This window comes from Rattus norvegicus, chromosome 4, assembly GCF_036323735.1.
Source record: "Rattus norvegicus strain BN/NHsdMcwi chromosome 4, GRCr8, whole genome shotgun sequence".
Classification (NCBI taxonomy): Eukaryota; Metazoa; Chordata; class Mammalia; order Rodentia; family Muridae; genus Rattus; species Rattus norvegicus.
In genome coordinates this window covers 167,322,731-167,336,880 of record NC_086022.1, presented here as the reverse complement: position 1 = coordinate 167,336,880, position 14,150 = coordinate 167,322,731, and the positions used below count along the sequence as shown (strand labels likewise).

The window sequence follows — 14,150 nt, the reverse complement described above, 5'->3', positions numbered from 1 at the left end:
GTGTGTGGGTTCATTTCTGGGTCTTCAATTCTATTCCAGTGGTCTATCTGTCTGTCTCTATACCAATACCATGCAGTTTTTATCACTATTGCTCTGTAATACTGCTTGAGTTCAGGGATAGTGATTCCCCCAGAAGTCCATTTACTGTTGAGGATAGTTTTAGTTATCTGGGTTTTTTGCAAACACATTTCTTATTGAGAAGCTTTCTAGGAAAGACTGTGGCTAGCCGGTGTCCTTCCTGTATGTGACCCACCTTTTCCAATAGACCAACATGGGTGAGCTCTGTGACAAGACCCCAAAGAGATTTAATTTCAGGATTATTGCAGCTGGTTTGTATTTTCTGTTGTTGTTATTATATTAATATAATAATCCATAGGCATTAGTTCACACTATTGAGCTTATTTCCTACATATAAATGAACTTTCATGAATAATGCTGCTGAGATAAATTAAAGACTTTATTAAATTCCTAATTGAAGTCAAATAATCTAAAAAGTTTAAATTCTGGTTTTATTTGTTTTGCTAGAAAGATGTAATAATGTTAGAGTCAAGAATAGAATGTGCACTCTACTGATAATAGTAAAGGTTACATGATAAGAAACACAATGAGTTTCAACAATCACACTAAAATGAAAAATAGGCTTGAAAAAAATGTATTCACAGAAAAACAATGTGACCGATGGATGAAGTCATAGGTATGTAGTATGGTGAAACAAGGTCATATGTAACTGTTGTATTGACCATATAATGAGCTTATAGAATGAACCCTTGCTTTGGATTAATATCAAAATACTTTCATAATTCCTATTTTGTGTAACATTTTGTATATGAGATTATTTTCTAAGACCATTTGTATATGAAATGGACAGAGAAAAGAAATAAGGATAATGAGTTGTTTGTGGAGTGTTTGCCCGATTCTTTTATCCATGCATCTATTCACAGGTTTTTCTGTCTGACTCTGTGTGTATGTATGTATGTATGTATGTACACTTAAGAGTTATAATAGTTCATATTTTCTTGTCAGGAATTCTCTTCAGCCTGAGATAATTAATTTATATTCTGTCAGTAGTATTGACTCCATTAAATGCTTGATCCTTTCTGCATCCCATCTAATGCCTTCCAAACATGTTAGCCTATATAGTTCAAGAAAGTCACTGTCACTTTTGCTCTCTGTGAAGTCCAACATATCCACTTGTCCCTACCTTCCTCATTCTGGACATTCTGTTGTTTTGCTTGTATCTGTGCCAGTGCCTGTGCATGCACTTGCCTCTTTCTCAGTCCTGCTTGTCCTGCCCTTTCTTCCACCAATTTCTCAAAAATTTCCCATACATTTCAGCTGGCCATTCAAACTTCTGTTAAAGCTCTGCAGAACACAGTGACTGACAGACTGACCTTTACTCTGTAGCCTTCCACTAGTGCATCTATGTTTGCAGACACAACAGCAGAATTCAGGCCAGCCATTCCTGACCCTTGTCATGTTTAGCACTGCCCCTGCAGCCTGCACTGTTACACATTCACCCCTGAACCAAAAGCCTATACTGGCTGGTTTTCTGTGTCTACTTGACATATGCTGGAGTTATTGTTATTATAAAAACAAAGGAACCTCCACTGAGGAAATGTCTCAATGAGATCCAGCTATAAGGCATTTTCTCAATCAGGGATCAATAGTTGCAGGGTCTACCATGAGTGGTGCCATCCTTGGGCTGGTAGTCTTTGGTTCTATAAGAGTCCAAGCTGAACCAGTCTGGGGAAGCTAGGCAGTAACTAACATCCTCCATGTCCTCTGCATCAGCTCATGCTTTCTGACCTGCTTGAATTCAGTCCTAATTTCCTTTGGTTGTGAGCAGAAATGTGGAATTGTAAGGTGAATATGTCCTTTCCACTCCAACTTGCTTCTTGGCCATGATGTTTTGTAGAGGACATGAAACCATGAGTAAGACAACACAAGGGTGCAGCCATGTCTTGAAAACTCTGCTATCTACCTTGGATGACCTATAGCCACTGCAGACCAGTATATCAGTGATTATAGCCTATCAGCCTACTACTTCTTCCAAAGATGTTTGGTCATTCCTCCCTTTCTCTGAGACACACTGGTGCCCCAGGACACATCCATATGCACCACGACCCTTTGCCTTGGCATTTGGTTCATAGCTGCTTGACCTTGCACCCCAGATTAGGCAAAGCAACACCCAAACACCCATTTTCAGAGATAGATACTACACAACACTGGGAAGAGAGTGTCTGCTTTATGACTCAGGCAGAAACACAGCAGTAAAAGACCTGGTACCTGGTAACTGGCTTATGGACAGTTGCTGGGAGAAATTACAGGCTGAAGCCCTGAGAGAATATGGGTGATTTTAGGTAATTGTGAGTCCTGATATTGTGGGAGGAAGAACACCAAGAAAGAAATACACCAATCAGAAGTTGCATGCTGATCATTTTATTAATGCAGTGAATGAAGATCCAGTTCTCATCCTGTGGTGGCAGTGGAAGAAGAGTGTGAGGGAACCACTTTCTTAGTTTCTGAAATTCAAAAGAAAAAAGATCACAAAGGCAGGGTATAGAGAGAACATGATATGCCAATCATAAGAATTTAGTTTGTGGTAAAAAGAAAGAAAAATAAGAACAAAGAACATGATGAGATCTGTGTATCCTTTTGCATACATGAATCCCATAAAGGAGGAAAAGTACCTTAGGAAGAAAACGGGTCTTCTTGCCAGAAGGAGGTAATTAGTAAAATAATTGTTGAAAACCAAATGAGGAGGATATATTCCTCCAAAAGCATATATTCTCTCATGAAAAGATCATTCAATAGTTAATAAAAATATTTGATATTGGGTCCAGGACAATGTTATTACTACATATTTAAGTTGTATACTTTAAATAATGTGAAATATAGAAGAGTTCTGCTCCCTGCCACCCACCAGGGCATTAACATGAAACATACCTTTCACTGATATCTGGTTTACTGAGGTCCCTGAGGTCTGCCAGACTGGGGACCTTGTGGAGGGCCTTGTTGGTTTCCAGGCTGAGGAGGTCTCTGTTGGGGGCGTCCTGGTGGGGGTGGGCCTTGAGGAGGTCTCTGCTGTGGGCCTCCTGGTGGGGGTGGGCCTTGAGGAGGTCTTTGCTGAGGGCCTCCTGGTGGGGGTGGACCTTGACGTCCCTGCTGTGGACCTCCTGGTGGGGGTGGGCCTTGAGGTCCCTGCTGTGGACCTCCTGGTGGGGGTGGACCTTGAGGGGGGCTCTGCTGTGGACCTCCTGGTGGGGGTGGACCTTGAGGTCCCTGCTGTGGGCCTCCTGGTGGGGGTGGGCCTTGAGGTCCCTGCTGTGGGCCTCCTGGTGGGGGTGGGCCTTGAGGTCTCTGCTGTGGGCCTCCTGGTGGGGGTGGGCCTTGAGGTCCCTGCTGTGGGCCTCCTGGTGGGGGTGGGCCTTGAGGTCTCTGCTGTGGGCCTCCTGGTGGGGGTGGGCCTTGAGGTTTCTGCTGTGGACCTCCTGGTGGGGGTGGGCCTTGAGGAGGTCTCTGCTGTGGGCCTCCTTTTGGTGGTGGGCCTTGCTGGTTCCTATTACCAGGTGGTCTTGGTAGGAATCCTGAAGGTGGTGGCCTCTGATTGGGGACCTGGTTTAGGTTCTGAAGTTCTGAGTGATAAAAGCAAATGACATATGAGCTTAGATATACTGGACTTTTTTATTTCAATGACTTTTTCACACAGCATTTTTTCTAGATAGCACTTGTTTATAGTTTCATGAAAAGTTCATGTTAAACATGGTCTTTTGGTCACATGCAAGTACACATAATTCAGTTTCAAGAGTATTCATGATCATTTTTCTCAGACAAAATAAAACAAGTAAATTAGCTCACATATGGAGATTTCACTGACTATTATATTTTGGGGGAAATTGACTTTGGGAATCCAGATCAAATCAATATGTGTCATGGTAAAAATTCAACCAAGCAGATAGCTCTGAAAATTGGCCCTGCTGTTGATGAATATTATGAGGGGAAGACAAGTCTAAAAATTACCAACCATACAGTATTCACTGAACAAATTCATCAGAGGTTATAATCAATAGGCTCAATACATTTCTTTGAGTATAGAGTCACAAAGAAAAGAGACATTTGAAAAGAGAAAAGTACATTTGAGTACTTTTTTTCTGTTGAAATCAACTGAAATACAGGCAACAAGGGTTTGGAAGAAGACATTGAGGAACTCCTCTTTCCATAGAGTAGTCAAAATAGGGACACTGAAACTAAGTTTTATTTGCAAGCAACTACTTCTCTGTTGTAGTAAATTGCTTTTTTTCTCAGGTAATTCAGACCTCTAGTTTATTTTAATTTACTGCATTACCCTAGAGTGTTCATCATTATCATATTTGGAGAATGTTTGTCTGAACCTTTGTGAAACTTACATTTATTAATTCATAAAAGCCAAAATAACAATAAAGTGTAGAATTATAAAACATCCTGCTTACTAAAGATACATAAGAATTTTAAAGATTATTTGTATTTGCTTGATGTAATTGGGAAAGAGTGTTCAGAGATGGCCATTGTGAAGCAAAACAAAGGACAGATTCAAAAGTGAGTTCACAAAAACAACTAGCAATTTACAGGTGGCAGGTGATTTTAGCTACAATCTCTCATTTCCTGGTAATTTATAAACACCGTTAGGAAAATGAGCAGCTAGCAGTAATTTGAAGCGTCTCTGGTAAATATATTTTGAGTGTCTACCAGTAAGTAACAAAATAAAAGTCTCTTGGTTGTCACTATTTTACATAGAATCTTTCTGCATACACTGATAAGCCATGTATGTATAAGAATGTTTGTATATTCTACCTCTATGCAATCTCTTCCTTATTTAATTCTTATCTTCTACCTTTCTGACTTCTCAAAGTAAGGGAATATAAATAAACATTTGAATAAATAATTAAAAACACACTGATAATATATTGGAATTTTGAATGAGTATGGAAAAATGAAAATTCAGAAGATGTTATTCTTTTCTGTGTAATAGATGTAATAGGTTTTACTTCATCTCCTATCCTTTAAATGGTTCTTTCATGGGTATTTCTGCCACCTTTACTTAGTAAATAGTATAGCAACATTACACACATATGTAGTGTATTTTAACTATAACAGTGTCCTCAAATCCAAGACTATCCATTTTTAAAAACTAAAGCACTGTGTGGTCTTATTTATCTTTCATCTCCTGTCCTCTGTCTCATCTCTCTCCTACCTTGCAGTATTTTCTCTTATTATTTAAGAAGAGCCACAGCACCAACACCCATATTCTCATACCTTCACCTGGTTCCTGAGCAAAGCTCAGGCCCAGCAGGACCATTGTGAGGAGGGCCACCAGCATCTTGGAAGAGGCTCTGTAGTTTCTCCCAAATCTGTGCTGGAAGAAGCAAGGCACTGCCTTTATAACTAGAAGCAGAAGAATGGCACCTTTGAATTCCATACTATTATTTTATACCTAACAGAGCAGGAAATCTTGCATCCTTTACTCCACACTGGGACTTTTGCCCAGCAGGATGAGGTAAGGAAAAGTTGCCAGTATGCCTTTTCTAAATGGTTCAACAATGATTAGAGTAAATTTGAATAAAATCATGTGTAAGAAAATAGCCCATATATTGATACATACAATTGATTGATAAATACAATCGTTATATAAATATTGCATTCTACTTGCTAATATTTTCTGTGTATCACTGTGCATTTGGATAGGATTAGTGTGTGTTCACACATGTTTGTATTATCAGTAATTATTTCCATTGAAACTGAAGGTAATAAATTTCTTTGATCAATAGTACAGCTTAAACACTGTCACTTCTGTGTGACTTTATATGTTCTATTGTTAAGAATGATGATGTTATTCTTTTACAAATTTCAATCATGACAAATCACTTCAAACCCCTAGAATACATAGCATCAGTTGCCACTATTCTCTTGAAGTAACCGAATAACAGCAATATTGGCTAGAAAAACATGTGACCTATTACATCAATAAAATCCCAGCAAATGTAGTCTCAAAACACATATGGGATTTACCTGTGTTAGTATCAAGGAATCTGTAATTCCTTGATAAGTTGCTTGACTATTTTATATTTCAAAGGTCCATGGACAGCTCCATATTTTAAATCATTCTATTTAAGTTGTTTAAGGCAAGAATTATAGAGCTGAACATGAGAGCAGCTTTCTTGTCCCCTCAATGGGACAAATGTATACAGTTACCTTTATTTTAAATGTCAGTAATAGGCTCAGGCCTCAGGATGTCATTCACCACAGGTTTTCTTTAATTTGTGACAACACATTCTCTCAAGATTCTCTTTCTGAATATATTTCCTTTTCATTTTGTGAGGACTCAGTCCTTATTTTTATATTTTGTCTTATTCGTGGACAATTTTCAGAGACCTAAAGAGAATCTTTAACATTTTATTCACATTAAGCCTATTGAAAATAAGGGCTGGTCAAACATATGTTTTACAATTAACTATGTTTGTCTATTTTTATTTGAAATATTGTTCACCAAATGGTTTCTTCCCAAAATATTTTCTTGTGTGCCTCATATTTCTTGCTTTAAATAAATACTGTCTTAATTGTTAAGTCAGAACATTTCTTTTCCATTCTTGGAAAACTTATTTTAAGCACTCTCTAACCAGGATATATGTAGAAAATTTTTTGTGTTCCTTAGGTTAAGTAAAGGATATGTGGCACTGTTGACCTGCTTCATTGCAGAGATGTTAGAGAAAGCAACAAAATAGATAAACCTAGTTTAGTGAAATATGTGCAAGGTGGACCACTATGTTCTGTGCAGTGCCTGTGAATGTTGTCATGTCTTTTCCACCTGATTAATGAAAATCATGTTAAATGTCTCTCTCATTGATGGACTATGGATACTACATGCTATGAGATACTTACAAATGCTCAGTATCATGGTAATATTTTCGGGGTTATTAGACCTATACTCTAAGGGAACATTGTTTTCAATTCACTAAATCTTTTGGTTATGCTAGAAACAAAGAGTATTCCTGTTTTTGTGGAGTTTATGAGAAACAGAGGTTGCTTAAACCAAACAGGACTCTCTATTTATCAACACACTATGGGTTGTAATTTCCATTAAAAACTACATAGCAAAGGGGATCCTGATGATAAGTTTTCCAGTACAGGTTGTCACAGAAAAGTACCATAGTCAAGAATCATGCAATGTGCTAGCTAGTACTGAGTGTTGACTTTTCTTTGACTTTTTGAGAACAGGAACATATCTATTGATTCTTCCAAATATCACTCAACTCAGGACATTTCACTGACCTTCCGGCATTTTAACAATGTGTGAAAGAGATTAGTGTATAATTAAAGAAAAATATCATCTGTGACCTCAACAGGCACAATTGAAAAAGGAAGTATATGGAATAAGTCTGTTTTTAATGCCTATTATGGAACTATAACTTCCTTTTCCTTACATAAAAATATCGAACTATGTCACATTAATGAATACCTGTTGCCCTCTTCATATGTGTATATATATATATATATGTATATATATATATATATGTGTGTGTGTGTTTGTATAATGTTAGTACATATAATCATACATAAATTCTTATACAATAGGTTATTTATATCATATAATCTAAAGTCATATCAAATTCTAAAGTTATACCAAATATATATATAAATAATTATAAACTTACAGTTTATGATTCCTTTATTCTAAATCTACTCTCTTCACTGTTAGATCAATATGCATGCAAAGAAAAAGGTGCACATTGTGTGGCACAAAGAATATGCACTTGCACATCAGCAATTTGCCTTCAAGTCCAAGAATAAATGGCATGTTAAACGAAGTTCCTCAGAGATCTTCATCTTAGTTCCTTTTTCTTTGATCATGTAGGATTTGCTTTGTGCAAGGATGGGGCTGTGCCATCTAATAACCATTCCTTATAAAAACACAGTCAATTAATTTTGCTTGATTATTAATGGCTTCTTTTTTATTTTAATTAATTGCATGGTCTCCTTTAACTATTGGTTTATGGTTAAAAGTCCTCTAATCATTCACAGCTATTCCTCTAACATATATTCCTCCCACCACTATGAAGTCTCCAACCTCCCCTGAAGTCTTTCCCTTAGGCTTATCTCTTTCTGTTATTTTTGGGACTTGCTAAGATTGATCAGAGCTGCCATGTGACTATGTATACAGAACTCTCTATTGGAGCATAGTGAGCTGATTAGGGTATATACAGCTAAAGGCAATACATCACTGTTGCCTAAAATCCATCACTAACCACTGAACACATAGACATTATCTAGAGATGAAATCTTTACTTAGTGCCTATTGGGAGTTGATGGCTTACTGTGTGTGAGGAAATTAGTTTTTTTGAGAAGTCTGGCTACTGATAAGTTGTCTATTTTCCACTGAATGGCCTCATATCCAATTGAATACAGGCAACTCGAATTAGTCTTAGTGGAATATAAAATTACAATAATGTGAGGATATGATGTTTTGCAAGGAACATGTTGAAGATCTGGAGATAATAAATTTAAGGGAATAGTCATTAAAATGATAAAATCAATTTGTCAGGACTATCTCAAAGAATAAATAAAATAATGTTACATCTGCCCAATTTTATTTTATATATGTCCTTTTATTAAGCTGCCTGCCATGTCCTCTTCACTATTTCTCTTTTTCTAGCTTTCTGCTCTTGCCATATATCCCAACTTAAATAAAACAATCATTTTGAAGTCATGACCACCTTAAGAAAAAAAGATAGCAATTGTCTTCCTGGGATGCGTTATTTCTCTCTGTATACGTTTTATCAGTTGTATTTCTCTATTGCAAATTTTGCAATTTCATTTTTCTTTAGTTTTGAATAGATGTCTAATACGTGTATGCACCACATTGTCTTCTCATTCCGCATTTGATGCGTACTTAATTTGCTTCCATTTTCCCGCTCTTATATAGTGGCAGCAATATATATGGGGGTGTATCTATCAAAAAATATAAAGTCCTTTGGATCTACACCTAAAAATGTTTTAGGTGTGTGACAAGTCTATCTTTAGCATTGTCAGAAATCTCCAGAGGTGTTCATTTACTTTTTTTTATGCTAGTGACAACTGAGCCTCCAAACAGAGCTACTGACTGAGGCATGGGGCTTAAAGAATTTGATGTGATCACCGTGATCGAGAAGGCCAAATTATGTTCCATCAGACACTTGAGTCTTATTTCCCTTAAGATCTCTGTTTCACTGACTTTCAAAAGTGTAGATATCATTTTAGAATACTAATTTCTCCTAACTACTTTCACTAGCAATCACACATGATTGCTGAGAGGCACAGAGCAATCTTGACCCTAAAAGCTGCTACTGTGGATATTATTAAAGTAGGTTGATGGGCACATATTCCAATTATGCTAAACCGTAAAGCATAGCAATCAGGCAGTGAAGTATAATCTGACACTAAATAACCCTTGAATATGTCATTACCCGTAAATGCTTTGAGAAGTTTTCAAGGACTTATATTGCCCCTTATCTGTTCTGTTCCTATGTTGAACCCATAAGTTCAAAACCTCAGAATAGGACTATGATGAGATGTAAAATTTTTTTAAATTCATTTTTAAAATCTAGGCATTTTGTTCATCCTTAATGGAAACTGGCATTATTTTGCTTTTTTTTTTAAAAATATAGAATTATTTTGTACTAATATAAAATGATAATTTTGCAAATATGAAATTTTATCACTATTAAAATATTTTATAACCCACATATTCTATGTCATCTTTATTATACAACTCTTAGTAATTTTTAAATTAAAAAAATATACAAACATACATCCAATGTAAAGTGGCATTTGGCTTAAAAAAAGAATATATATATATATATATACAGGTAATATATACAGTTGCGATATATCTATATATGCAGTTTCTAACCAGAAAATAGTCTCTCCGAGAACATCAAGCTGAATCAATACATCATCAAACTCTAGCACACAACTCTTTTATGTACATTCCTAGATATACATATGTATGCAGCAATGAAAAAAGAAATCATACATTTGATTCATAGAAAGCTATCTCAGCCACAGCAGGTATACTTAATACTGGTTTAATTCCTAGCTGACTGGTTCTGTAAAAGGGCAAAAGTCATTATTCCAGATGAGACAGTTTTAACAGTACCTGACTTCTAAAATGGGTAAATAATTTTGAAATATGTGAAGATTCAAGATTCTTTCTCAAAATACATTTTATATTAACTTCCAGATTTCACTGAAGAATTGCATCATGACCATGAAGAAACGATGCAGCAACATTCTTCCAAATGCCATTTTTGGTTTGGCTAAATTAGGCTGTCAGAGAATCCAGGTACATTGTAGTAATACATCTACCTTGCATGGTTTTCTTTGTATGTAGCTATCTTTCAGTTAGAGATAGCTTTCTTTACTACCACAAAACTTCCAACTGCTGGTAGGACATCTATTCTGTTCTTTTCAGAGAAACATACTAAATTGGAACCACATGAAATTATTCACACCCTATTCAAGACTGTGATTTTTAAAGTTGGGACCTCACAAAGGAGCCTTCCAGGAAAGGTTTTTCTCTTTGGAGAACAGATTTGTCAAGAGGTTAAATAAATAAAATCAATATTTTTCCCTCTGAATATTCTTTATGGGTTCAGTTAATGAGATACTCCCAGTCAACTTAGTTCCAAAGAATGTCTCCATTTTGTCTTCTGAAACTTCTCATTTGGTTGAGCATGGATGTCATGAACACAGTTCAGGGAGAATACATCAAGCTGGAGATTATCTTCTGGATTCTGGCTCTGACTACAGAGAGCAAAAGAGCATTTGAAGATTCCCAGTTTTCAGGCAGAGAACACATAGATTTTTTTGTGGTTTCTTGGCCCTTATTTAGAATGCATCCCTCTTCACTGCAATCTGAGACCATCATTTTTTTTTGGGTTCAGGAAAACAACTTTTGTTAACAGACACCAATATCATATAGGTGTTGTATTATTGTGCTGGTAACAACAAAAGATGAAAGAGGAAAAGATAAGTGTGACTAATATTTGTGTAAGTGACTTCATGAAATTCTTAGGAAAATGGATGGGACTAGGAAATACCATCCTGAGTGAGTAACTCAGTCTCTCTCTCTCTCTCTCTCTCTCTCTCTCTCTCTCTCTCTCTCTCCCTCACACACACACACACACACACACACACACACACACACACACACACACAAAATACATGTTATGCACTCACTGATACATGAATATTAGCCCGAAAGCACAGAGTCCCTAAGATAAAACTTACTGACAAGAGGAAGGAAGATCAAGTGTAGATGCTTCAGTCCTTTTGTAAGAGGAACAAAATACTCACAGGAGGAAGTACTGAGACAAAGTGTGGAGCAGAGACTGCAGGAAAGGCCATCCAGAGACTGTCCCATCTGGGGGTCCATCCCATATACAGTCACTAAACCCAGACACTATTGCAGACTCCAAGAATTGCATGCTGACAGGAGCCTGATATATCTGTCACCTGAGAAGCTGTGACAGAGTCTGACAAGTACAGAGGTAGATGCTAGTATCCAACCATTGGACTGAGAAAAGGGTCTCCATTAGAGAAGTTTGAGAAAGGATTGAAGGAGCTGGAGGAGTTCACAACCCCATAAGAACAACAAAATCAACCAAACAGACCCCCCCAGAATTCCCAACGACTAAACCACCAATGAAATAATGCACATGGAGTGACCCATGTTGCCACATGCATATGTAGCAGACGATGGCCTTATTGGGCATCAATGGGAGGAAAGGCTCTTGGTCCTGTGAAGGCTCAAAGCCCCAGTGTAGTGGAATGCCAGGATGTGGAGGCAGCATGGAATAGGTGGGTGGGTGTTGGGGCACCCTCATAGGAGCAGGGGGAGGGGAAATGGAATATGGGGCTCCCAGTATGGAAACTGGGAAAGGGGATAATATTTGAAATGTAAATAAAGAAAATATCCAAAAAGAGAAAAGAAAAAAGCAAAAATATTAAAATTTTCTTTGGGATATGCCTCAGTCATTTTTTGGCTTTACAGAGCCCTATTTTATAAGTGGTATTGTTTGCTGTTAGGTCTTTCATCACCTTTGTTCAATAGTGATATTTTTCTTTTGCGATGCATTAATCTTTTTCACACTTTTCTAACAATGAAAAATGTCAGGTAAAGGGCAGTAGCTGGCTGATATTTAATAGAGTAACAGAGGATAAGGGTGACTTTTCCCCACAATGACACTTTCATACACATAGGTGAGCATGGCCCATCTACTCCTTTTATCATTCATGGAGTTTAAAAATAAGTGAGCACATGTGTGTGTGTGACTTATATCCTTGTACTCTGCCCTTATAGCAATTATTCTCAACCTGGAAATGAAAATCCCTTTGGGTGTATAAAATACTTTCTTAGGGTTACCTAAGATATCTACACTAATGTTCATAACAGCATCAGCATTACAATTATGATGTAGCAACAAAATTAATTTTATGGATGGGGTTACCAAAATATGAAGAACTTTATTATATATTGCAGCATTAACAAGGTTGACAAGCACTGTCATTCAAGATCTATGGTATAAGATAGCAGTATGTTAATAAACTGTTGAATATTTCAGGAATCCAAGTAAATACATCCTATATCAAATGAATGCCAAAAGCTAATCAGATTTCCATACAGCTTGGGAAAGTTGCTGAATCCTGATATATTCCTTTTCAAGGTCACTCTGCTTGTAAAATACTTCTACAGACAAGTGTTTCCTAAAACCGTGGGAAAGGACACATTGCTTGTATATTGCTATACACAGGTAAGAAGGATCTTGGTTTTGAAATTTCAGTCTCATGGCCCTCTGTATCTACCTCAATGAAACAATTCACAAATTTAAACTAATTTTATACCAAAATGAGCAATAACATGATTTATACAAGTGTGAAGTGAAAAGAATAGCTGACTAGACTAATAATCCTGTTTCAGATGAAGATTTATTACCATATAGTATAAAATAGACACACTGTAAAAAAGAGCAAACCAAGACAATTAGTTGGAAATGTATTAACATTCCCATATTAAATTTAAAAAAATCATAGAGCAAGATACTGAAGAATAGAAGACAGGATGATTTGGAGTGTTACAAAAATTACCCTATAATGTATCAAGTCCTAGTTATACAGTAAGAAACAACAGAGAAGTGGTCAACAAATTCTAATAGCAATGGTTTGGATTAACATAGATATTGGGGAGGAATTAGTATCATGTAGCAGAAAAACATGTTTTTGTGTTAATGACATCTCTAAGAAAACTGTATAGGATTAGACTACAAATGAAAGCACGAGTGTAATATGACTGGGATTTTTGGTGTGTACCATACTGGTTTATCCTATTGTATACTTATGACCAATAATTGGTTATTTGTATCTCTTAAAAACACCTCCTGAAAGTGAGCAAGTAGAAGTCTATTTTGCTAAATATTCTGGAAAGGGACTTGCCTGGAAATATCTCAGAAATATGAAATAGTGTGGGCTCATCAAAGAACTATGCATTTGCATTATAGGGTTAGTGCAATTCCAAGGCATATTTCATAGAATTTTTAACAGGGATAAAGTACTTTAGAGCTGGATATAATTCAGTGCGCAACATGCTTCTGTGCTGAACATGACAACTCAATTTCTACCCCAGAACCCTAGTAAAAAGTTACATGACAGGACACACGGTAAAAATACCAACAACAGAAAGATAAGAGTCAGAGATACTTGTATCTTTGAAAATTTGCACACACACACACACACACACACACACACACACACACACACACACGATGCAAATGAAGACAAAGAGTTAAATTTATCCTCTAACCACCACATGCTTTACCATAAATGTAAACAAATACACACTACACATGCACAAACAAACAAGAATAGAATTTCTAGGTACTCTAAAGCATCAAGTATTTCCCCTTTAAAAATACCCAGTTTGAAGTTTGGGGCAGTCTTTCTGTGCCGGAGTTGGTTAAGGTTGTAGGGGTTTATATTCCCTAAATAAAAATGACATCCATATCCTCAAAAATCTTATCTAAATCATGCATATTGGTACTGTGAAATAAAATATGTTTACAAGTAGAGGGCTCAGCAGGACA

The 14,150-nt window shown here is 36.6% G+C and overlaps 1 protein-coding gene across 1 annotated transcript; it reads right to left on the bottom strand.

Annotated features, from left to right (window-relative positions):
• Nucleotides 1-1,812: 1,812 nt before the first annotated feature.
• Nucleotides 1,813-5,390, bottom strand: Prp2 (proline rich protein 2). Its single transcript, NM_001013211.2, has 3 exons — nucleotides 5,299-5,390; nucleotides 2,947-3,635; nucleotides 1,813-2,522 (listed from the first exon to the last, which is right to left on the bottom strand). The coding sequence occupies exons 1-2, from the start codon at nucleotides 5,354-5,356 to the stop codon at nucleotides 2,965-2,967; spliced, it is 729 nt and encodes a 242-aa protein (NP_001013229.2). The 5' UTR covers nucleotides 5,357-5,390; the 3' UTR covers nucleotides 1,813-2,522; nucleotides 2,947-2,964.
• Between the last annotated feature and the right edge of the window lie 8,760 nt (nucleotides 5,391-14,150).